Here is a 25,728-nt window from a genome sequence, read left to right as displayed (position 1 = left end):
TTTTGTGAAAAGCATGTTGTTGGTCTTGTATGTTTTGTTACTCAGAAGAAATTGAAATTGACTAAGCAGGAGGTCTCAAAGGGGTTTAATTTGCTTCCATTCCTCCTGATACTCTGCCAGGATTTTCCCAAGCATGTCCATGCCCATGTCTAGTAAAATGTTTCCAAACCCATCCTAGGTTTTTTTTTTTCCTTACATTATTAATTGTTTTTGATTGTGGTAAAATATAGATAACAAAATTTTCCATTTTAACCATTTTCAAGTACACAGTTCAGTGGCATTAAGTGCATTCACTTTGTTGTGTAACCGACACCACCATCCATCTCCAGAACTTTTCGAAACGGAAACTCTGTCCCTGTTAAATAACCACTCTCCATTCTCTCTCCCGTCTCAGCCCCTGGGAACCACTATTCTATTTCTGTCTCTATGGATTTGCCTATCCCGGATATTTCCTGTAAGTGGAATCATACAGTATTTGTCCATTTCTGTCTGGCTTATTTCACTTAGCATAATGTTTTCAAGTTTCATCCCTGTTGTAGCATGTGTCAGAATTTTCTTCCTTTTCAAGGCTGAATAACATTCCATTGTATATACATAACACATTTTGTTTAGCCATTTACTTGCCAATGAACATTTGGGCTGTTTCCACCTTTTGGCTATTGGGAGTAACGCTGTTATTAACATGACTGTGCAAATATCTCTTTGAGTCCCAGCTTTCAGTTCTTTCGGGTGAATACCTAGGAGTGGAATTGCTCATCCCAGATGTTTAACTGTCAAAAATCTTCAGGTCTGTGCACTTGGGTCTTACCTGATTGTCTAATACATTAGTAGGAACCAAACAGTTCCCCGGGGATTTCTACTCTGAAACTCTGGGAAACTCACCGTGTCCCCTGGAGGGAAGGATGTGAGGACTGACCTCTGACGCTCCTCCTGGCACCTCTGCTCAGCTTGACTCAGCTTTGATCCTTCAAGGAGGTGGGGGTAAAGTGGTAACCACCTGGGTGACTCCAGACTGGCTTGGGGTGGACTTGAGGGTTTCCACACAATCAGTTTACAATGAGCACAGATTGAATTCAGCTGGGATAAAAGCCCAGCAGGAGTGCTGTTAGGTAAAGCATCCTGGGTTGAATAACGGGCAGCAAAAATCACAGGGGAAGTCAGACGTCTGTTATATTTGAAAAGTAAGATAACACCAGGATTAAGGCTACCAGAGCCAGGACACACACACACACAGACAAGACGCACACAGACAAGACACACAGAGGTACACAGAGATACACACACACACACACACACACTCAGGAGGGGCCCCTGTGTGGAGCGCCCAGTGCGAAGTGAGCATCAGAGCCGTCGAGGCGAGTGAGAGAACCCAGAGGCTCCTCTGCGGCCTGGGAGGGACCAGGTGGGCGGGTGGTGACAGGCATGACCGAGCAGAGACAAGGGAGAGGCCAAGGTGCCCAGAGGCGGGAGCAGCAAACACGGCTGCACAAACCAGCGGCCCCGTCACCGCCTTCACCCACCTGCTCCTCTGCTCCTTCCGGTCGCCCCTGAGCCTGCCCCTGAGCGCCACCACCGGCTGGCCCCAGTCTGGGTGCTGGCGGGACGGCTGAGGGTGCCCGCAGGGGAACCACCTGGTCCAGAGGCCACGCCTGGGGGCCCCGAGGCAGTCAGCGGGGCCGCAGCCGGTCTGGTGGGAAGACTGTGCAAAGCCGCCGGGGAGGCCACACGGCCCAGATGGTGGCACCGCCCGACGGCAGGCCCTTGTCCCTGGGCTCCTGGAGCCCCCGCCCCTAGACACGGGCCGTGAGCACAGAATCCCCCTCACCGCCGCATGGTCGTGATAAAAGAAATATTCACATGGTGAGGTCTGGGGAAGTCATTCTGGCTTATCCGTGGGTCACCTTGGATTTCATGCTAACTCAGCCTGTTTGTGGCCTGTCAAACATACATTGTCCATCTGTTTAATTACTGAGGAAAAGGGCACATTGACCAGATGTAAAGAATGTCCACCTTAAAAATAAAGGTTAAATGCCTCTGTTCCTGGGACACCAACACTTGTCCTCCTTCTGTAATAGGGAAGAACCTTTCTGTACTCTATTACATGTTAATCAATAAAGGGATGTTGCCAATAAGCTTAAATTACACATAATTGTCCATTTCTGGGAATCCTGCTTCCCAGATAATGAGCATTAAGCTAAAATACCTTTGTTCAGCTCACAGGAAACATCCTGACCGGGGCCCACCTGTGAATGACTGCAGGGGGAAGAAATGAACACATCCCCTCCAGAGGCTGACGGGAACCAGGAAGTGTTTGACTTTGCTCCCTCTTCTTTTAGTATAAAAGGAGCCTGAACTCAAATTCACACAAGATGGTTCTCTGGGGCACGAGCCCACCGTCTTCTTGGTCAGCTGTCTTCTGAATAAAGTCACACTATTCTTTGTCCCAACAACTCCATCTATTGGCCTGTCTCGCGGCAAGCAATACAAGCTTGGCCCCGGTAACAAAATGAGACGTAAATAACAGAAAGGAAGATATAGAGAAGTCGTAGCTGACTATACAGTTACTTGAAAAATAACGCTAGTCAACTGAAAACAACTTTAAATAACCGTTCAGTAAGTTGTAGTGACTGAGGATCTCAGTGCAAGGAAAATGATCTGACCTCAAGGTGGCAGGAGAGTGGGATGAGAATCATTTGGGCTGCCTTTGGTCATGGCTGGATGGGGGGGGGCGGGGGAGTCCCCACACTGTGAAGCCTTCCGGAGACTGCAGCCCAGGGCCACCAGCCAGAGAGGGAGGAGGGCACAGGACCTTCCGGGGGAATCACTGGTGTCACTCAGCATCGTGTGGGATGTCTCTGGGCCGGAGGGCTCTGAAGAGCCGCAGCCACCTGGAATCTTTCACAGGCCCCTTTGCTGGCAAATTTCACATGTGCGAAGGAGGCAGGCACCAAAGGGCAAAAATATGCTTACTTGGCGTATATTTAAAGTAATTGGATGTGTAAAACTTTGAGCTTGGGGCCAGCAGGCTTTGAACTAACGGTCCAGGCTGCCGTGAGGAAGTAAGTAACCCAGGGCCAATATGGGGCCATCTTCAATCCATTTACATAACATGAGGTCAACATAGGAACACCATAGGCTCCCTACACACCAGTGGCCCATTTGCACAGAACAGCCCTCTCACACAAGCAGCAAAAGGAAAACTCTCCCACAATATATGCACGAGAAAACAACAAAACCCTTCCTAAAGAAAAATTTAAGGGGATCTGAACAAAATGATTGTATCATTTTTCTGGAAGAGACAATTTAATATTATAAAGATGCCAGTTCTCCCGCAATTAATCTATACATTTCAACCTAAATATTCCAGTTCACGGGACTAAGAAGCTGACCCTAAAGTTCACCTGAAAGAGAAAAAGAGTAAGTATAACCAAAACATGTGGCTTTGATGATGAAAAAAAAAGAAACAACCTAAATACAATATATTCATCATTAGGGAAATGGTTAGGTAATCAGCAGTTACCGGCATGGAAATCAGTCTTTTTATTAAAAAAAAAAAAAAAAAGGCAAGTGTAGAACATAGAAATAACATGAGGAACCCATCTTTATAAAACCAAAACTATTAGCTAGTGGGAAGCAGCCACATAGCACAGGGAGCTCAGCTCGGTGCTTTGTGACCACCTAGAGGGGTGGGATAGGGAGGGTGGGAGGGAGACACAAGAGGGAGGAGATATGGGGATATATGTATACGTATAACTGATTCACTTTGTTATACAGCAGAAACTAACACAATATTGTAAAGCAATTATACTCCAATAAAGATGTTAAAATAAATAAATAAATAAAATAAAGAGACGCAGTGAAGACGGAAAAAAAATTCTATGCGTTTACCTATATATCTACCTACCTATCACCTACCCACATACACACATATGTAAGTGGCTAGGAATGTATCTGGAAGAATACATGACGACCTTTAAAAGCAGTTGACGGTTTCAGGCATGCAGACTTTCATTCTGCGTTGTTTGGATTTTCACAAGAAAGTATTCATTGACCACTTGTGTAATCAAAAAAGAAAGTGTCTTTGATAATGCAGAGGATTTTACCCTGCCCCTGATGTGGTGGGTCCTTCTCCTGCCCTGAGCACTGGGTCAGAGGGACATGGTTCTCCCCGCCACCTCTTCCCACCAATCCCTCTGACACTCCATCCCTCGTCTGCAGGACGGGATGAAGCCCCGCCTTGCAGAGCTGCTTCGGGCTGAGACCAAGGATCCCCTGCCCAGGGCCCAGCACGCGGCTGGTAGGTGACGTAAGCAGGAGAGGGCACGGAGGCCCCTCTTCTCATGAGTGCCATTGTCGTTGCTGAAGTTACCCTCATCACACCAATAAGACGATAGTGAGAATTTCAGTGGAAGTAGATCGCAGGCAGTGCCATCACTCGGGGCAGGTTTGTGGGTGTCCTGATCTCTGTCACTGCACATCACGCTCGGCCACTCACACACCTGCTGAGGTCCTCCTGCTGGCGTTATGTGTAGCATGGGGCAGTGGGTGGCACCGTGTGGGGGGCAGCCCAACCTCTGCCCCACAACTGTGCGTCGTCTGGCTCCGAGCCTCGGGTTCTTCATCTAGAAAACCCTCACAGGGCTATGATGAAGCTGTCACACTGAGGTTGTCATGATGTAATTACACGAGAGACAGTGTGTGCTGGAAAGAGCACGAGGTCCAGAGCGAGCGAGATTGGCATCGGGATCCTGGATGCACCACCTGCTCTGTCCATTGGGGTTACGGCCTTGAAAGTGACTGTCAACATGAATGTTAGTGAGGACCATGGGTTCTAAGGGACAGAAGACCAACTCAAACCAGCTTAAGCAAACGGGGCTAATTCGTAGTTGGTTCTCAAGGCTGGGACGGATGCTGAAATGCCTCAGGAGTGAGGAAAAGGCTGCCAGAAGTGAAGATTTGGACACTGGAACAGGGACTCAGGCCCTCAGACTTCAGTCTCCCCACCTTCTCTCTCTACTTGTCTCTGCTGGTTCCCTCTGGGGGGGTGGGGGGGCAGGGATCACAGGGTCCAGATCTGTCTCCCAGCATGAGAACCCTGACAGTGAGAGAGCTTCCTCCAGCTTCCATATAGCATTGCCAGGGAAGGATCTGATTGGCCCTGCCTGGGTCACATGGCCAGTCCTTGGACCAACCACAGTTGCCAAAAGGATGGGCATCTATAAAAGCCTGGGTCTCAGGCACAGCCTTCTGCCCAGTCTGTCACAAAAAGAAGGGAATTGAAACACACGCTGGGAAGTTCAAACAAAACAAAAAAAGCCAGTTGTAATTGTTTACTAGAAAACAAGAGAAAACAACCACAGGGGCCACAGGATTCAATGAGTGAAGGTTTCTGATGCACTGGAAGAGGCCCTGGCACACAGTAGGTCCTCAACATGGGACAGAGAACATGCAAATGAGGTTCCCTTCCCCCAGCTGTCACCGCCACCCCCCACCAGCAGAAAATCCTCCTCAAAAAACACTTTAAAGCATTGTGCATGTTTTTTGAACCCAATTTTAGAGAAACAGTATCTGGACCGAAGCATGTTTGCTTTGTACTCAAGACGCTTCTTGTTCAGAAATGAAACTCAGAACCGGCCATCTGTAGAATATGAAGCTGGGCAGATGGGCCGAGGCCCAGCAGGAGGGCAGGGAAGCCGGCGGGAGTGGACAGGCTTCTCCCTGGGGTCCCAGCCCCAGCCAGGCTCCGATCAGCTTTTCTACTGCCTTGGAACGCTGGCCTTGTCTCTGTTGAAGGGAAAATCTTCAGTTTTGAAAACTCACCTTAGAGAAAGTGCTTTCCGGGGCTCCACACCTCAGGGAAATGCAGTCAAGTCCGTGAAGCAGCTATAACTTTAATCATATCATGGAGAGGGAAACAATTCTCACGTGGTCATGAAAGGGATGTTTTCTCCCCAGACTTCATGAAGCCCTAATTCATACATCCATTCACCTACGGGCGCTTGCACTGAGCCCCAGGGGCTGTCATGAGCTGTTGAGATCCGCAGCATATAAAACAGACCCCTCCTGCCCTCATGGAGCTTGCGTTCTGGTCCGGAGAGGCCCACGGAGGACAAGACGAATAAGCAAGACAGATCTGCAACGGGATGGACTGGTGGGGCAGGGGGATGCGGACAGGGGGAGCAAATGCTGGCCAGGCTGGCTGGCCAGGCACATAGTGACCCAGTGTCCCAGCTTGCAGCCCCTTCCATGGCCCGCTGAGGACAAAAGGGGGCTGAGCTCGGGGCTGGGCTCCCCCGCCAAGCCCTGCAAGCCACGTCCTCACGGAGAGCACCTCTTTCTAACTGGCACAAAGGCACCCCAGGGGCTAATGGTGGCCACCGTGCCTGCTATGAGCTAGTGGACGTCAGAGGGCACAGAGGAGAGGGCAGGTGGGTCCCAGCGTGGGGCTGGCCTCGTAGCCGGGACTGTGTGGGCTGGGAGCGCTCTGTACAGCGAGGACCGGAGCAGAATAGACTGGGTGGTACCACCGGGGGCGGGTGTTGGCAGGGGCTAGAGGTGAACCTGTCCCCAAGGCCGAGCAACAGGACCTGCTGACAGACGGGGTGTCGGGGGTGAGAGTGGGAGGACCCCAGGGGTTTGGGCCAGAGATGGGGGCTGTGGTCAAGCGGGGTTGAAGGATTAGGGGTGGGGTGTGGGCCCGGGACAGACCCGGGCTCAAACCCTGGTTCCAGCACACATTGGCTATGGACTTCACCTCTCTGGGCCTCAGTTTATCAATCAGTGGGGTAGGGAGATCGAGCATAGCCTAGAACTCGGGGGGGTTGAATGAGTGGATGGAGAACCCACCCTCGCGGCCTGGCGAGAGCATGGCCCTGGCTCGTAGGAGGGGTTTGCTCCAATCCCTGGGATGTCAGGGAGGGGGTCCCCCATACCCAGAGGCAGTGGAGGGTCACGGAAGAGCCCAGGTGGAGCTGTTGCTGGTGTCCCCAAGCATCCTTTGTCCTCTGCGGGACTAGAATTTTAAGCTGGGAAGGGATCACTAGGAACAAAGACCTCCTTCCCAGACTCCCTTGCAGCTAGGTGTGGCCATGTGACTAAGGCCAATAGGGAATGAGCCGATATGGTACCTGGCATCCTGGCAACCTCCTTAGAACACTCCTGCAGTGCGGCCTTTCCCTCCCCTCATCTCTGCCAGCCTGCTGTTTGAGATATTGCTGTCAGGACCAGAGATCCAACCTCACCATGAGGGCGAGGGCCCTGCCCTGGGGAGGGCAGAGCTGCGAGCAGGAAGGAGCCTGGGCCCCTGAGGACCTGAAGCCACAGAGCCACCTGGACTTTTGCAGATGGGGGAAATAAACTCTTCTGGTTTGCTTTGGTTCCTGATCCAGGAGGGCTTAGGGTTAAGAGTAGGGGCAGGTGTGCCCGCTGCTTCCATGGCTGCCCTGTGTGCACCCTGCATCCATGTCCATGTTTCCAGACAGGCACCCGAGGCCACCAGTGGCAGGGGAAGGAGGTTCCTAAGCAAGCCGGGTTCAGCCACAGCTCCTGGGAGCCCCTCTGCCCTCGAGCCCTGCTCGTGGGAAGCCCAGGCTTTTCACAATAAGCGTCATTAGCCCCGTGATACAGGCAAGGGACCCAATCGTCTCTGCTCATCACAGGGTCATGGCTGTCACCTCAAGATGCCTCTGGCTCTAGTTCTGGGTTTGTGATCAATCCAAGGTCAGGGTCAAGGGAAGACAGAGTGCAGGTGCCCAAGGTCCCAACAGGGATGAGAAAGAGGAACTCAGGAGGGAATGGCTGATAGTCCTACACTCTCCTCCCATTTACATTTTGTAATATTTCTATGATGAGCATCCATTATTTTTATAATGAGAAACTGTCCCTCCTGCCAACCCGCAGGCTTTGCACCCTTCTGACCTTTCTTCTGGCTAATGGCTGATTCGACCGACACGCAGGAGGGCTCCAGTCACAGTGTGCTTGTGATGAATTTAGTCAGCCTCGGATTCAAACTCTCTCTGACGTCCAAGGGCTCTTTAAGACACTCTCCTCGGGATTGGGGAGTTTGCCGCTGCTCTCTCCTTCCCTGTCCTTCCAGTGTCTCTGTGGGAGGAACTGATGGTGCCCAGGGCTGCGCCTGAGCCGTCCCTGGAGGCCGCTAGTCCCAGGCGGCTGCCGTTGGCCTTCAGATGCTCTCGGGGAAGCGGCTGCCAGTTAACGTGTTTGCTCGTTCCTCGTGCAACTGATTTGGCTCCTTCTGCAGAAAGCTATTTCAGCTTGAACGTCTGTGGCCCCTTCTGGTGGCATTTTCTTACCAAGAACATGCATTTCAGTTTGGCGCCCGTGTGTTTGGGAGGAATGTCGGTGAAATCTGCTGCCGGTTTCAGGTCCCTCTTCCAGCAAAGTCTCTTAACCGGGGAGCCCCTGTTTCCTCCAGGTGGAGGTTTTTATTTGGTGGGGGTCTCCTGTAGCATGGAAACAAATGAACAAACAAACAAAAGTGGGCCAAGAATAAGACCCCATGACGGGAATGGGAACAAGGTATATGGTTACTCCATTCTGTGTACTGAGATCCCAAATACAGATAAAGTGGAGAGGAGAGAAGTAATGCCCCTCAAAAGGCCGGGCTGGGCTGTGGTCTGGGGACCCGCGCAGATGGCCTGTGGAGTCCAGTGCCCTGAGACAGCAGATCTGAGGCCCTCACGTCCTCGCTGGTGGCCGGAGGGGGTCCGCCGTCTGCTCCCTGAGGCCACCTTCTCACTCCCCCGTCCGTCTTCGCACCAGCAGCAGTGATTCGAGTCTTTCTCTTGCTGTGAAGCTCTCTGCCTTGGCCTCCTGGAGGAAACTCTCTGCTTTGAAAGGGCTCACCAAGGTCAAGCCCACCAGATACTCTCCATGAAGGTCACTGACTTGACACGCCAACTACATCTGCAAAGCCTCTTCACAGCAGCACCTAGATTAGTGTTTGACTGAATAACCAGAGGATGGGTATCTTGGGCCCATCTTTAGAATTCTGTGCACCACACCCATCATAGCCATATATATATTCTTTAATTTGCTTATTTCAGAGTTAAAGGATGAAATTCCATGCTCCAGCTGAGGGACAATAATAATAATAATAATAAAGGTGACGACGCACCTTATGGCAGCAGCCAACATTCTGATGAGGGTTCTGGCCCTGATGGTCACATGGGCTGGGATTAGTCGGGAAAAACAGGCAAGAGCTCTGCCTTTTTCCAAGTGTGTGATGAGCCTGGCCCATCCCCCGTCTCCCCATCACCGCAGGGCAGGCTGGTCCAGGAGAGGACACCTGCGCGGAGCCTGGCACTTGTGGGCACTCAGCTGTCATGAGCATCACACGCACAGCCCACGTGCTGTTGCTTCTGCACAACCTTCTCCTGAGGACATTTTCTTTTAAACACAGCCCCATCCTTTTCGGGGGCACCATGGGCTGTTTAGCTTGCTCTTCCTGCACCCCCTGTCTGGGCCACCCACTCTCTTGGCTAGAAATTCGTTCCAAGGGCTGATGCAGGAGTCTTCCCACACAGGCAGCTTCATCTCTGCGTGCTGATGACTTGCAATGTGGTGACAAAGAAGTTCCAGACTTCAGGGAACTACCTGAGCAGGCTCCCAAGGGCGTAGTTTCCAATGCTGCCACGAGGTGGCAGCACAGACAGGCCTCTGTTCGGAAAATCTGCCGTTTTGGACGTAATAGATCTGGGGCCTGGCCTCTCGGCTGTCCTGCAGGGACCAGGGAGTCAGTGTCTCAGAAACATCGCCACTGCAACAGCCAGTGCCTGGCTCTGTCTCAGGACACAGCGGCTACCACTGTTGATCGTCCCCATGCTGCACTGTGAGCTATTTACAGCAGGATTCCCATCTGATTCCCTTGAGCCCTAAGAGTTAGAAAATGAATAGTTGTACCTCTTTTAAACCTCACAATAAATGATATAATCCCAGGTCTACAGGGAGGGAATCAATGCTGAGAGCAATTAAATGACTTGCCCAAGGTCACCGCCAATGAGAAACATGACATGTTTTAAATTTAAAAAAAAATTTTTTGGAGTATAGTTGATTTACAATGTTGTGTTAGTTTCAGGTGTACAGCAACGTGATTCAGTTATACATATACCTATATTCATTCTTTTTCAGAGTCTTTTCCCATATAGGTTATTACAGAATATTGAGCAGAGTTCCCTGTGCTCTATAGTAGGCCCTTTTAGGCTATCTGTTTTACACATAGTAGTGTCTGTATGTTAATCCCAAGCTCCTAATTTATCCCTCCCCGTGACATGTTTTACATTTTGTTACAGAAAACTTCGGGGCTTCCCTGGTGGCGCAGTGGTTAAGAATCCGCCTGCCAATGCAGGGGACAGGGGTTTGAGCCCTGGTCCGGGAAGAGCCCACACGCCGTGGGGCAACTAAGCCCGTGCGCCACAACTACTGAGCCTGCGCTCTAGAGCCCATGGGCCACAACTACTGAAGCCGGCGTGCCTCAACTACTGAAGCCCGCGAGCCTAGAGCCGGTGCTCCGCAACAAAAGAAGCCACCCCAATGAGAAGCCTGCGTATCGCAACGAAGAGTAGCCCCCGCTCGCCGCAACTAGAGAAAACCCGCGCGCAGCAATGAAGACCCAAGGCAGCCAAAAATTAATTAATTTACAGAAAAACCAAAAAAAAACCAAATATGACATGCAGGCAGCACCACACTTGGGACACCACGGGCTCCAGCCCAGGACACCTCCTCTTCCAGCACCTCGGCTCCTTCGTGGCACGTGATACGGTAGCACTGACCTTTGATAGATTAACGAAAACATTTGTATTTATGAGCTTTGGCTGTGTCCCCCTGAGCCTTCCTCGGTGCTGTTCTTGTCATGCTTTGTGTTTTACTCTGATAAAACTGAAGGTGAAAGAAGAGGGCAAAGAGAAAACAACACACACCCAATTCCCCTCACCCAGCACCAACGCCGCCATGCTGTGTCACGTCTGCTTCCTGCTTCGCGTTAATAAAACTGACAGGTAGCGACGGAGTCCCCTCCGGCCACCAGCCCTCGTCCCTTCCCCCTCCTCCGCCGCCGCCGCCGCGGAGCCGCAGGCAGGACGGGTGGTGCTTCCCTAACACTGTTGGTTTTTTTTTTGCGGTACGCGGGCCTCTCACTGTTGGGGCCTCTCCCCTTGCGGAGCACAAGCTCCGGACGCGCAGGCTCAGCGGCCATGGCTCACGGGCCCAGCCGCTCCGCGGCGTGTGGGATCCTCCCGGACCGGGGCACGAATCCGCGTCCCCTGCATCGGCAGGCGGACTCTCAACCACTGCGCCACCAGGGAAGCCCCCCTAACACTGTTTTAACCGACTTTTTTTAAAGTCCTGCGGTTGCCCGTGGACGTGCTTTTGTCCTTGGCCTATTTGCATTTAGCCCACACTGAGCGCCCCGTGCCCGGCACGGTTCCAGGAGCTCGCGCTGCAAGGGAGAACAGGACAAATGCCAGCCCCGTCGCATCGCCGACTCCCAGAGGAAAGAGCGGCCTGAGACACGCAACGTACAACCAGGCGGGAAAACCGACTACCGACTCTCTGCCCTCCCGAGTCCGCACTTCCGGCGTCCCACCCCCATGCTCCCTCCCTATTGGTTGTTCCTTTGACCACGCCCCTCCGCGGAGAGTCTCCTCCCACGGTTTCCTTCACCTTTCACCTCCTCACCTTCTCGGGCTCTGGAAGGCCTCAGACCCCGCCCACCGGGGGAGGGGAGAGTGCTCCTCCAAGGCCGGCAATTAGTGGTGAGTATGATCTGTCTATCAGAGGAGAAGCGGTGGTGGATTGGCTGAGGGGAAGTAGTTGGGCGGGGAAGGAAGCACAGAGTCTGCGCGAGTGTCCTGGTGGCCGAGGGGAGGGGCCAGCCGCCTCCGCGCATGCCCCGTGCGCATGCAGACCCCGCGGCAGTGATGGCGGCTCGGTGCGTGAGGCTGGCGCGGCACAGCCTTCCGGCTTTGGCGTTGTCTCTCAGGTAAGGGGCGCCGGCTGCCCGGGCTGAGGAAGGGCGCGGTGTGCGTGCCGCCCCCGTCCGCTCCGACCCGAGTCCTGCCCGGCTCCGGCCCGGGCGCTGTGGGCGGCGGTTCCCCCACGCGGGGCGCGGACACCGCGGGGTTGCCCTGCGGCCTCGCTGCCCATGCTGCCCGCGCGGCAGACCCGGGGAGGGTGGGACGGCGCCCCGCGCGAGCCCGAGGCCGCGCCGAGCCTCCCGCGAGCCCAGGCCGGCGCGAGGCGGCCGCGTGTGCGGGTCCCCGGGGCGCGGGGCGGCGGCGCGATGGCTCCTTCCGCTCGGCCCGCGTCCTCGTCCACCTCCGCGTGCCTCGGAGCCTGAGGTCAGAAGGGCAGCGGCGCCTGCTCCACCGTGGGGACAGCGGCTTATTTATACAAGAGCGGTGACTCCGCGGCGGGGGTCATGAGGCAGTGCCCTCACCTTGGCCTTTCTTCTTTCGTGTTTTTTTTTAAAACCGGTGGTTTCTGCTTTTTCAGAGTCTAGCCTCGTAAGTTAGTTTAGCGAGTGCTTAGCACCTTCTGCGTTGGAGGAGCTTCCCAGAACCAGGTTATCTGGTAGAAGACAGATTGGGTAGAAGCTGCGCAGAGCAGGAGGTGGGCTTTCCCCGCAGGAGCTGCTTGAGGGATGGGGAGACCGGGCCGGGCAGCGTGGACTACGGTAGTGCGCGGGATGCAGCTGCGATTCCAACCCGATACATGGTGTAGAACTGTGTGGGAACAAGCCCACCTGGAAAGCCCGAGTGAAAAGGCCTCTTTGCTCAAGTAATTTGTGATTTTTGTATCTGGAATTAATTGCCAGGACAGCGTGAATTTCTGCTCTGAGAACTGGGTTTGTGGCAAGAGGCTCAAGTTGGGGAGTTTAGAGAGCTGAATTGTATGCGTAGCTTTCGGGGTAACTGAGCCCCCGGAGCCTCCGTCTCCCTCCTTGCAAAGCAAAGCAAGACTCGCTCTGGCTGCTGCGGGAGCCTCTGGCGCTCCAGGAGGGGGTCGGCAGAGCAGAGGTGAACTGCAGAATGGTGGTGACTGTCGCACCCAGAGGTCAGGACATCTAGGAAGAAAGGCAGGCTTCACAGCAGCACACGCAGTTTTCAGATTGTTAGTTTTCTTCATCACGAAAGTAAAAAAGTTATTGCATTTCACCCCCAGGGTAACAGACTAATGTAGTGAATCCTCTTATCACTCTCTGCGGGCCTCAGACACATGTACCTACACAGGATTTCTGGTTTGAGTTTATAAAAGCGGGGTCGTGTTTTGTGCATTTCTCTAAGTTGCATTTCTTGCACACACAGTACACCCGTGGTGTAGCCAAAAGATGGCAGTTTAACATATTCTATTTGGTAGCTGCTCAGTATTCCAGATCATGGAAGCAACAGCTTGTTCAGCCGTCTCCTTCTGACAGCGATCTGTTTCCAGTTGCTGTAAACATCCTTGTACATATGTTCTGTGTACTCCTAGCTTTCCTGTTCATTGAGGCAGTTTGTTTTAATCTGGGAAGAAATCGCATGTGGTTTATTTTCAGGTTGGACTGTGGCATAATTAAGAGCTCCACTGGACCTGGTGCAGAGATGTGTATCATTCCTTAATGGCTTTGTGGCCTTGAGTTTATCACTTAACCTTTTTCATGTGGGGATCAGATTGGGTAATACTTTAAGTCCCTTGCAGCTTTAGTTTTAGAGCTCTTGGTATTTCCCCTGTACATACCATCCCCATGCTTTCCAACCTCCAGTCCTTCCCTCTTCCTGAAATGGGTCTGTCTCATCCATTCCTGACTCTGTATGTGAACTCTTACTTATCCTTCAAAGCCTCGCTGCACAAACCCTTCCATTGCCTTCCATTTACCCAAAGCTAGAAATATTCTACTCTGAGTCTCCCAAAGTGCATGGTTCCTCTTTTATCACTTTCAAACCCCACATTACGGTTGTTTGTGTGTAGATATCTTTTTTGCATGCCCGAAGTACCGTGTGGGCAAGATCTCTGCCCCTCCAGCTTTGTAATCAGCATCAGCACTGGGCCTCACCTCTAGTAGTAGCTACTGCATTGCTGTGTGGTGGGCCTGAGTGACCATATCTCAGAAGGAGATGTTTAAAGTGGCAAGAAGAGGAGGTTAGTACCATAGCCTTGGTACACTGACATGTTAGTTTAGGCATGTGTTGCAGAAGACTTTATATCAACAAATAGCTTCTATACGTCATATGCCTTTATTGGATCTAAAATAAATCCTTTCTCCCCCATGGGTCAGTAGCACATAGTTTTAAATTCTGATTTCTTAAGTCATACATCTGACTTTAAGAAGCAAAAAAAACATGATCTTAATTTCTAGCGTGTGGACTTGTCTTTAGGTCCTCTCCTCGGCTGCTGTGCACAGCTACAAAACAGAAGAACAATGGCCAGAACTTGGAAGAGGACATGGGTCAGAATGAACAGAAGACAGATCTGCCCTCTGCAGAGAAGACCCTGATGGAAGAGAAGGTCAAGCTGGAAGAGCAGCTAAAGGAGACCACGGTAAGGTTGCGGGCTCTTGGGGGAGCGTGGTCGTTCGAACTCCAGGTGAGCCTTTTCCGAGGACGTCTGGCCAGCCTCCGTGACAACAGAGACGGAGTGCAGACAAATCCCATCGTTGTCCAAGGACTACGGCTGGGTCCTATAACAAGTTACTACCGGAGAAGGGATAGAACCCAAAGCCTGTGTGGCTCTGGTTGTCATGAGGGTCACCTCTATGTGCTACCTAGATTATATTGAATTGAGGCTTAAAATGGTCTTTACAGGTGAGGACTATTCAGTAGGGCCCTTTAAGCTGGTCTTAGGGAAGGACAAGGGTGGGGGGCCGGGGTACGGCCACGTGGTGCTCTCCTAGGGAGGTAGGAGTTGTATGAACTGATCATGACCCCATGTGGAAAAGCATGAGTGGCACAAATCGAGCTCTGTAAGCATTTAAGAGTGATAATATCAAATACTGTGTGCTGGGGCTGTTCTAACCCCTTTATTTATATTAATTCTCACAACAACCCTGTGAGTCAACCGTTAATATCCCTGTTTACAGATGAGGAAACTGAGGTCCAGGATGGTTTGGTAAACTTCCCAAGGTCACCTGGCCACTGAGTGGCAGGGCGAGGGCCTGAGCCTGGGAGCCCTTGCTCTTAACCACGGCTCTGGAATCGCCTGAAGGCTGAACACGGTAACCTGGTGCACACGAAAGATAGAAATTCCAGGAGGTGGATGAGATTACAGGAAAAGTTGGTGCAAAATGTGGAAGACACTAGAATTCAGATGATCAGTGCACAGTAAATGTTTCAGCTGAGTCATATCTGGGCAGTGTTAACAATACCAGAGGTTCATCGATGGGGTTTTTCCTCTTCTGTGGCGTAGAGGCCAAAGCTGTCCACTCAGGTTCGTTGTTCTCCTAGATGTCTCTTCAGGGCGTGGGAACTGAGCGGGTCAGCCCCTAACTGGGCTTCTAGGATTCCCTTAAGTTGGAGATTCTGCTGAGGAATGAATGAATGGTCCTCCCTGGAGGAGAGCCATCGGAACCACGAGAAATGAGAAGCCTCTCCTTGTCCTTCCCCAGCTGCACACTGAGTGAGAATGCCCTTGGGGGCTATGTGAATACGCGACACCGGGCCATCTATTCCCCGCTTGCTGGAAACAGTGACACGGGTTAATGTGTTTGTGTTTATTAAGCAGCAGCTGTCTGTAACCCAAAATTTCTAACGTGATGATGGCTGTTGTTTGTGTTTTGACTTGGAGTTTGTTACATCAGATATGCTTTCCTGTGAATTTGTTCCATATTTAATTCACGTGAATCAGTCTTTCTTTCTCCCTTTCTTTTTTTTAAGGAAAAGTATAAGCGAGCTTTAGCAGATACTGAGAACTTGCGGCAGAGGAGCCAAAAATTGGTGGAGGAGGCGAAACTATATGGTAACTTTCAACATTACATGACATTGACCGAGGGAAACACGGGGCAAGGGAGGGGGGTATCAGAGTGCCAGGCAAAGGGCCAGCCCCGTGAGGGAGGTGGGGAGCCTGCTGCTTGCACTCCCTCCAGTGTTTGAGATGGGTCAGCCGTTGTCTAGAAGGAGCAAAATTGCCCTTAGGACTCGCACTCGGAGTGGTGAGCATGATTCCTTCAATGAGGAGCGTGTGCTTTGCTCTTCCACACAGAGACCTTGGTGTGAGCCTGCAGGTAACTAGCAGGTCGGCTCTATGAGGTTCGGCTCCTTAGCTGGAGCAGCCCTAACATTGGTCTCACTTAGGACCTCCTCAGATTCTGTTTGCATTGCCACCTTTGTATGTTTCTGTTATCGTCTTTCCAGTTTTTACGGTTGAGATCAGTGAGGTTGAAATGACTTGCCATTCAGCACAAACCTGGTAATGGCGCTGGCACTGAGGCCCGTCTCCCAACTCCAGATGTGTTGTGTTGATTACCCAAAAGGCTACCATTTGAGTACCTATGGGGACGGACCTTTCAGTCCCCCTGTTGTAGATGCAGAACCTCAGGTTCACAGTAAGACCTTGGGTGCTCACAGTGGAAACTTGATAAGATCCGAGTTCAACACAGAGAACAAATCTCTCTTTTTTTTTTTTAATTTTATTGAAGTATAGTTGATGTACAATGTTGTGTTAATTTCTGTTGTACAGCAAAGTGATTCAGTTATACATGTATATATTCCCTTTTTTTTTTTTTTTTTTTTTTTTTTTGCGATACGCAGGCCCCTCATGGTTGTGGCCTCTCCTGTTGCGGAGCACAGGCTCCGGACACGCAGGCTCAGCGGCCATGGCTCACGGGCCCAGCCGCTCCGCGGCATGTGGGATCTTCCCGGACTGGGTCACGAACCCGTGTCCCCTGCATCGGCAGGCGGACTCTCAACCACTGCGCCACCAGGGAAGCCCTATATTCCCTTTTTTATGTTCTTTTTTTATATATATATAAATTTATTTATTTATTTTTGGCTGTGTTGGGTCCTCGTTTCTGTGCGAAGGCCTTCTCCAGTTGGGGCAAGCGGGGGCCACTCTTCACTGTGGTGTGCGGGCCCCTCACTGTCGCGGCCTCTCTTGTTGCGGAGCACAGGCTCCAGACGCGCAGGCTTAGTAGTTGCGGCTCACGGGCCCAGTCGCTCCGCGGCATGTGGGATCTTCCCAGACCAGGACTCGAACCCGTCCCCCACATTGGCAGGCAGACTCTTCAACCACTGCGCCACCAGGGAAGCCCTCCCTTTTTTATATTCTTTTCCATTATGGTTTATCACAGGATATTGAATGTAATTCCCTGTGCTCTACAGTAGGATCTTGTTGTTTATCCATTCCATACATAATAGTTTGCGTCTGCTCATGCCAAACTCCCACTCCATCCCTTCCCCAGCCCCCTGCCTTGTCCACCACAAGTCTGTTCTCTGTGTCTGTGATTCTGTTTCTGTTTCATAGATAGGTTTATTTTTGCCATACTTTAGATTCCACGTATAAGTGATATCACATGGTATTTGTCTTCCTCTTTCTGACTTACTTCACTTGGTATGATAATCTCCAGTTGCATGTGTTGCTGCAAATGGCATAATTTCGTTCTTTTTTTTATGGCTGAGTCATATTCCATTGAATATACATATATACCACATCTTCTTTATCCATTCATCTGTCATTGAACATTTCCATGTTTCCATGTCTTGGCTATTGTAAGTAGTGCAGCTGTGAACATAGCAGTGCATGTATCTTCTTGAATTATGGTTTTGTCTGGATGTATGCCCAAGAGGGGGATTGCTGGGTCATATGGTAATTCTAGTTTTAGTTTTTTGAGGAACCTCCATACTGTTCTCCATAGTAGCTGTACCAATTTACATTCCCACCAACAGTGTAGGAGGGTTCCCTTTTCTCCACACCCTCTCCAGCATTGGTTATTTGTAGACTTTTTAATGGTGGCCGTTCTGACTGGTGTGAGGTGGTACCTCATTGTAGTTTTGATTTGCATTTCTCTAATGATTAGCAATGTTGAGCATCTTTTTGTGTGCTTATTGGCCATCTGTATGTCTTCTTTGGAGAAATGTCTATTTCGGTGTTCTGCCCATTTTTTGATTGTTTGGTTTTTTGTTATTGAGTTTTATGAGCTGTTTGTATATTTTGGAAATTAAGCCCTTGTAGGTTGCATGATTTGCAAGTATTTTCTCCCAGTCTGTATGTTGTCTTTTTGTTTTGTTTTTAGTTTCCTTTGCTGTGCTAAAGCTTGTAAGTTTGATAGGACCCATTTGTTTATTTTTGCTTTTATCTCTGTTGCCTTGGGAGACTGACATGAGAAAACATTGGTAGAATTTATGTCAGAAAATGTTTTGCCTTTGTTCTCTTGTAGGGGTTTTTTACAGTGTCTTGTCTTCTATTTAGGTCTTTATTTAAGCCATTTTGAGTTTATTTGTGTGTATGGTGAGAGGGTGTGTTCTAACTTCATTGATTGACCTGTGGCTGTCCAACTCTCCTAACACCACTTGCTAAACAGACTGTCTTTTCTCCATTGAATATCCTTGCCTCCTTTGTCAAAGATTAGTTGACCGTAGGTGTGTGGGTTTATTGCTGGGCTCTCTATTCTGTTCCATTGATCTATATGTTTGTCGTTGTGCCAGTACCATGCTGTTTTGATTACTGTAGCTTTGTAGTATTGTCTGAAGTTTGTTCTTTTTCCTCAGGATTGCTTTGGCAGTTCTGAGTCTTATGGTTCCATATAAATTTTAGGATTATTTGTTCTAGTTCTGTGGAAAATGTCATGGGTAATTTGATAGGGATCACGTTAAATCTGTAGATTGCTTTGGGTAGTATGGCCATTTTAACAATGTTAATTCTTCTAATCCAAGAGCACGGGGTATCTTTCCATTTCTTTGAATCATCTTCAGTTTCCTTTACTAATGGTTTATAGTTCTCAGCATGTAAGTCTTTCACCTCCTTGTCAGGTTTATTCCTAAGTATTATTTGATGGGATTTAAGAGGTATTTTTTTTTACTTTCCTTTTCTGACATTTCATTGTTAGTGTAAAGAAATGTAACCAGTTTCTGTATGTTAATCTTGTATCCTGCTACCTTGCTGAATTCCTTTATCAGTTCTAGTAGTTTTTGTGTGGAGTCTTTAGGATTTTCAAAATATAGTTATCATGTCATCTGCATATAATGACAATTCTACCTCTTCCCTACCATTTTGGATACCTTTTATTTCTTTTTCTTGTGTGATTCCTGTGGCTAGGACTTCCAATACTATGTTGAATAGAAGTGGTGAGAGTGAGCATCCTTGTCTTGTTCCAGATTTTAGCGGAAAGGCTTTCAGGTTTTCACCATTGAGTATTATGTTGGCTGTGTGTTTGTCGTAAATAGCTTTAATTATGTTGAGGTGTTTTCTCTGTACCTACTTTCGTAAGAGTTTTTATCATGAATGGTTGTTGGATTTTATCAGATGCTTTTTCTGCATCTACTGAGACGATCATGTGGTTTTTGTCTTCTCTTTTGTTGATGTGCTGTATCGCATTGATTGATTTGCATATGTTGAACCATTCTTATGACCCTGGGGTGAATCCAACTTGGTCGTGGTATATGATCCTTTTTTCCGTGTTGTTGGATTCGGTTTGCTGACATTTTGTTGAGAATTTTTGCATCTGTATTCATCACAGATACTGGCCTGTAATTTTCTTCTTTGGTGGTGTCTTTGTCTGGTTTTGGCGTCAGGGTGATGGTGGCTTCATAGTGTCCTTCCTCTTCAGTCTTTTGGAAGAGTTTGAGAAGAATTGCTATAGGTTCTTTGTGTGTTTGGTAGAATTCGTCTGTGAAGCCACCTGGTCCTGGACTTTTGTTTGTAGTGAGTTTTTTATTTTATTCATTTTTGGCTGCATTGGGTCTTTGTTGCTGCACATGGGCTTTCTCTAGTTGTGGCGAGTGGGGGCTACTCTTTGTTGCGGTGCGCGGGCTTCTTATTGTGGTGGCTTCTCTTGTTGTGGAGCACGGGCTCTAGGCGTGTGGGCTCAGTAGTTGTGGCACGTGGGCTCAGTAGTTGTGGCGCATGGGCTTAGTTGCTCCTTGGCATGTGGGATCTTCCCAGACCAGGGCTCGAACCCATTGGCAGGCAGATTCTTAACCACTGCGCCACCAGGGAAGGCCCAAGGCCTGTTTTTAGTGTGGATGCCTGCCATCTCTTTCCTCATCATGTCCTGGCCATTATCCCCTTGATAGGAGGTGTGACTGGTGGTGTGGTGACCAGAGTCTGCACTGGATTTGAGCGGGGCCTCCTCTCTGCTCTGTGGTTGTCACAGCCCTGTTGGGGGCAGGTCCTGCTCCCTAGTTGTTGGAATAGAGGCCCGCAGGTCCGTTTCTGAGCTGCCTTGTGGGGCAGGCAGGATTGGAGTGCTCCTGCTGGAAGGGGAGCCACTCAGTATCCCTCCACCAGAGCCATCTACCAGGGAGTGTGCTCTGTGGTGCCGTCTGTCACCTGTTGTGCGGGCTCACAAAGTGCGCTGTTGTCACACTGCCCTCGGCCCCGCCTGCACCGTGGGAACGCAGGCAGTTGGCCCTGGGGTCCCTCAGGTGCTGTGTGCACAAAACCACCAGCACAGATCCACTGAGGTCAGGTACCAGGACTGGAGTAGTCGTGTGCCTGGACCTGCCGTGGGAGCCGCCCAGACCCTGGCCCTGCTTCTGTGCGTGCCCACAGAGCCCACAGCTGCGAAGGCCGGACCTGTCCCAGCCGCGGGAGCACCCTTTCCACTCGGACGTCCCGCACGCGCTGCTGAGTTGACAGAGTCGGCGGCAGTGGCGTGGATCACACAGCCGCGGGGAGGGGGCTCTGTCTTCAGTCTCACCTCCGCGTGTGGGCAGCCCCCTGGCACTGGTGCTCCCAGAGCTCATAAAGGCGGCACCCAGCAAGAGGCTGCCATGGCGGGCCCCACCCTTCCCTCACGGACCCCTTAACAGCAGCGCTTCACCTCTTCTGGGAACTCTTCGTTCCTGGATGCGGTCACCTCACCTCCTGTTGCTCCTCCTCTTCCGGGTCATGGCCTGCGCTGGCTGCGTGTCTGTCGCCCTCCACGTGTCTGGGTTCTTCAGGGCTCGGAGCAGGCCTCCCCCCTCCTCTCGCCGTCCCCCCTGCTGACTTGCCCTCCCACGGGTCTGAATGGCATCCACGCACAGGTTCTCTTTCCAGTTCAGACATTTCTTCTGCGTTCTAGTCCTGTATGTCTTTACCTGGACGTCTCAGGGGTGTTTTAAACTGGATTCTCCCCTCTGCCTGTGCTTCCTTTCTTCCTCATTCGAGTAAATTATACTGTTGCCCGCCCGGGTGTCTAGGTCAGGCATGTGAACTGTCCTCTCTTCCCTCAAGCTCACTCCTCTCCCATCCAGTGAGTGGTGATGCCTGGACTCTGCTTCATCCACTTGTCTCTGCTGCCTGCGCTGTGGTCCAGACCAGCTTCAGCTCTTGCATCCCTGCTCCACACTCCAGGCAGAGTGGCCACAGCAGACCTCTACTCATTCCACTGCCCCATCTGGAACCTTCAGCTACTCTGGGTCTGCATCTTCCTGGTAGGCTGGCCGTCCTCAGTTCGTCCAACGCGTGGCTCCCTCCCGACTCTCCAGGCCTTAGTTCCCAGAACCCTCCTCTGCCTACCCTGCTGAACCACGCCCCTTGGGTTAATCTGTTCTCAGCACTCACGAGTGCATCTTGCGTAAGCATCATTGTGATTGTACTTGCCACTTGTGTGACCATTTCCTGCGTGTCTCAGAGACCATACGTGAACTAGCACAGGGTTAATCCTTAATAGATGCTCCCATCTTTATCGGATAGGTGGAGTTTTAATTTCATTTTAAAGCAGTGGGGTGAAAACCCTGTGTGAAAGAGTAAAGCCTAAAACGAGCGCTGCCTCCTTCGAGGCGCACAGCCTTCAAGACCCGAGAAGACTTGAGTGGGCCGTGCTAGAGCCTCACGGTCGCTGCACTGCCAGGGCCAGGGTGGGGCGGGCCGGGGGAGCTTAGCCGGTGTGCGCCTCTCATCCGCCCTGACCTCCTTCGTTCAGCAGCTGAAGCGTTGTCTTGGAACCACAAACGTTTGTTTCTGTGCGAAGTTTTTTAACACGTTATTTCTTCTGTTAGATAAAGGTTAAGGCTTGGGGTGTGTCCCGGTAACTTTTACCCCACGGTGCCAAATAATTGCTAACGTGTATTGAGTCCTTAAGTGTTCTAGGTGCTCTGTGTGTGGTTTTGTCCTCATAACCTCACTGTGTTAGGTACTGTTATCCCTGTTTTGTAACCAAAGAAGCTGAGACCCAGAGAGGTTAACCAGATCACACGGGCAGTTCCGTGACAGCCAGGGATGTGGCCCCAGGCCCCGTGCCCTTTAGCTGAGGCGGCCACCTGCGCCCCTTCCTGGCTCTACTGTCTGCGGGGGTTGCACGTCCTCTTAGCCTGGAGCAGGACTGATGGTGGTTCTGCAGGTTTTCAGCTGCTGGTCTTTATACCTCATTGGCTTTTGTCTAAACCCCAGAAGAGTTTGTCTGTTTTTTAATCCAGCCATTGAAATTCTAGGGCAAACTAGTGATTTGAGGTGTCATTAAATAGCCCGTGTGTGACGTGAACGGGGCTTATAGTGTTGAGTTGCCCATGCAGTTGGTACAGAATGCAAACGCTGTTCTTCTTTAACTTCGTGTAGGCATTCAGGGCTTCTGCAAGGACTTGCTGGAGGTGGCGGACATTCTGGAGAAGGCAACACAGTGCGTCCCGAAGGAGGAGATTAGAGACGATAACCCGCACCTGAAGAACCTCTACGAGGGGCTCGTGATGACTGAGGTCCAGATTCAGAAGGTGTTCAGGAAGCACGGCTTACTCCGGCTGAACCCCGCGGGGGCCAAGTTCGACCCCTACGAGCACGAGGCCTTGTTCCACACGCCGGTTGAGGGCAAGGAGCCGGGCACGGTGGCGCTCGTTAACAAAGTGGGGTACAAGCTGCACGGGCGCACCCTGAGACCCGCCCTGGTTGGGGTGGTGAAGGAGGCTTAGCGGCCCTCACGGGCTCCGGGGCTGTGTTAGGATCACTCGCTGACTCAGGCCACTTCACCTTCTCTCAGCTGCGGGTGCGCGTGACCTTTTCCTAAACCTCGTTGCCAGGCTCTAGTGACCAGTGGCTGGACAGGAAGTAAGCCAGTTGCACAGTTGTGGTAATGAACTTTTGGGAGTTACTAGTTCCACGTGCTCACAGGACAGGCCGGCGGGATGCTACCGGACCCTAGGGTATCAGGAAAAACACCGTGTCTGCTCAAACTCTGGTGACGTCAGAGTATTTCAAATGAATAAAAGGTCTTCGGGAGTCCTGCTGTTTGCTAGATGGCTGCGCCGGCTGCACTGCGTCCTCTGCGTCTCACTGTAGCACGCGAGTTCCTGGAGTTCCTGGAGTTCCTCACTGTAGCACGCGAGTTCCAGCCACCACCCGTCACTCAGTGAAGGCAAGGCAAGAGTTTAAACATTTTTCTTGCTAAGAGAAATTGTACGACGCCCTTGGTGAAGAACGTGTTTGCGTTCGTTTATGACCAGTTACTGTCTCGCTGCTAAGAGCGATCGTCTTCTGGCTTTGGGAGGTGTGAGACCAGCGGGCACACCCTAACGTCCTCACCTCCTTATTTTGCCAGTAACTGAATTTGACACACTCGGTTACTTTCATCCTGTTTTGTTCATCTCTTTATAGAAAGGTTTAAGTCTATACCCAACTAGTTACTAATGACCAGAAGGTACTTTCCCCCTAGTAAGATGGACTTCCTTAGAAATCTGAGGGACTGTGTGCTTGGTATGTTTTAAATGTTAAATTTTAAATTTTATTTCAGAGGATTGAAGCCCTGTTGTTTATTTTCCTATGCTCTGCTAGCTGTGTGCTTTGGTGGAGGAGATCCTTACTAAGCAGAGAAGTGTGGCTTAGCTTTCTGGGTCTTTGCTCAAATCCTGCAGCTGTGCGCCTGACACACGCAAACGTGTTGGCTTCTGTCCCGGAAGGGGACCGTGGACACTTGGAAGCAGCAGCAAGGACACACGACCGGCAAGCGCTGGCCCTGTGACTCGCCGCCGGACCCTCCATTCCTCGCTTGAGGGGAAAAGTTGAATGAGGTATTCTTATAAACGAGGGGAAAAAAAGTAATCTTCCACTAGCTTTGCTTCTAAGAGGTACTTCTAGGATTAAAGGTCAATACTGTTACTTCGATTTACTATGTAAGAAAGGTGGGTAGTCGATCTGAAAGGTGTAGGTGATATTCCCATAATTAAAATTCCAATTTATACCATTTCAGGAAATTTCCCCCCCTTTTTATAAATTTATTTATTTTTGGATGCGTTGTGTCTTCGTTGCTGCGCACGGGCTTTCTCTAGCTGTGGCGAGCGGGGGCTGCTCTTCATTGTGGTGCACGGGCTTCTCATTGCGGTGGCTTCTCCTGTTGCGGAGCTCAGGCTCTAGGCGCGCCGGCTTCAGTAGTTGTGGCGCATGGGCTCAGTAGTTGTGGCGCACGGGTTTAGTTGGCACACAGCACGTGGGATCTTCCTGGTCCCCTACATTGGCAGGCGGATTCTTAACCACTGTGCCACCAGGGAAGCCAGTCCCCCTTTTCTTTTAAGCTGCTTTAAATAACTTGGTCAAGAGCATAGCCCAGAACTAAAGGCAACAGTACAGCATATTGAGAAACAGCCGAGAGTTATGCCTGCTCTTTACACTGTGGCTGTGAGCACAGCCTTTCGCCTCCCTGGACTCATCTGTAAAATGAGGGTGAATAAGAAAAGTAATTTTCAAACTAATTTCTTGGAACGTGTGCAGTCCCATCCCATCCCTTTTCACCTAGAGCTGCGCCTGCAGAAAGGTGCTAAACCTAGAGATGGTCTCGCTTAAAGGTGATCAGCTATTTGTTTACTGTTTCACTCATCCACAGTCACCGCTAACAGGAAAACATTTAATTTTGTACACACTGACACTGGCAATTAAAGACCTGTGGGCTGCACTCTCGTCGAGTTCCTGGGTTTGCGCAGTCGTGGCCTGGATTCGTAGCACGTGTAGGTGACACAGGCAGCGCTGTCTATTCACCATCGGTTCTCCCGGCCTGGCTCCACGAGAACTCTGGCTGTTCCGCTTCTTTCAGGGAAGGAGAGTGGCGTGAAGGCGTTTCTGCTTAAGTGAAATCTACTTTAACTCCCCACAGTCTGGAGGAAAGACTGGTGTGACACGGAAGTGCCGCACTAAGATGTCACGGGCTGTCCCCCATCTTGATTTTGAAGGCTGGCTCATACCATCTACGAGACTGAAAAGCTAAGGCTCCAGGGGCAGGCGGTAAAAAGCAAGCAGTGACACTATTTGGTTCTCAACCTGTTTAATATGTAAAAGGGAAATAAGAACAGTAGGCAGAGTTTCGGTTTTAATACATTCTCGGAATGTTGGCCACCCAGAGCATTATTCTGAATAGCTGATTATCTTTTGTGACTCAAAGAGTTTAAATTCTGAAAAGACCTAATTAACTCCATGGGATTATGGTGACTAATTTATCATGAGAATTAAATATAGAAATTTAAAGGCTCCGAGCTAACAGCAGGGTAAGGACTAATGTGACAGTAATAGCTGGAGTTGATGGGATAAGAGGCAACCAATCATAAAATTACATTTCCCTTGTAACGAAGCGTTAATACTCTAACATAAATTATACATTCATTATGGTGTTTGTTTCAAAAC

General features: G+C 50.6%; 1 protein-coding gene across 1 annotated transcript; it reads left to right on the top strand.

Annotated features, from left to right (window-relative positions):
* Window positions 1-11,879: 11,879 nt before the first annotated feature.
* On the top strand, window positions 11,880-24,332 carry GRPEL1 (GrpE like 1, mitochondrial). The gene is made up of 4 exons (XM_029235511.1): window positions 11,880-11,998; window positions 14,373-14,535; window positions 15,867-15,948; window positions 22,687-24,332. The coding sequence occupies exons 1-4, from the start codon at window positions 11,904-11,906 to the stop codon at window positions 23,031-23,033; spliced, it is 687 nt and encodes a 228-aa protein (XP_029091344.1). The 5' UTR covers window positions 11,880-11,903; the 3' UTR covers window positions 23,034-24,332.
* Window positions 24,333-25,728: the final 1,396 nt, after the last annotated feature.

The sequence above is a fragment of the Monodon monoceros genome, unplaced genomic scaffold, assembly GCF_005190385.1.
Source record: "Monodon monoceros isolate NGI ecotype Baffin Bay Population unplaced genomic scaffold, NGI_Narwhal_1 Super_Scaffold_20, whole genome shotgun sequence".
Lineage (NCBI taxonomy): Eukaryota > Metazoa > Chordata > Mammalia > Artiodactyla > Monodontidae > Monodon > Monodon monoceros.
The sequence above is the reverse complement of the archived record's forward strand: the minus strand, read 5'-3'. Positions and strand labels throughout refer to the sequence as shown.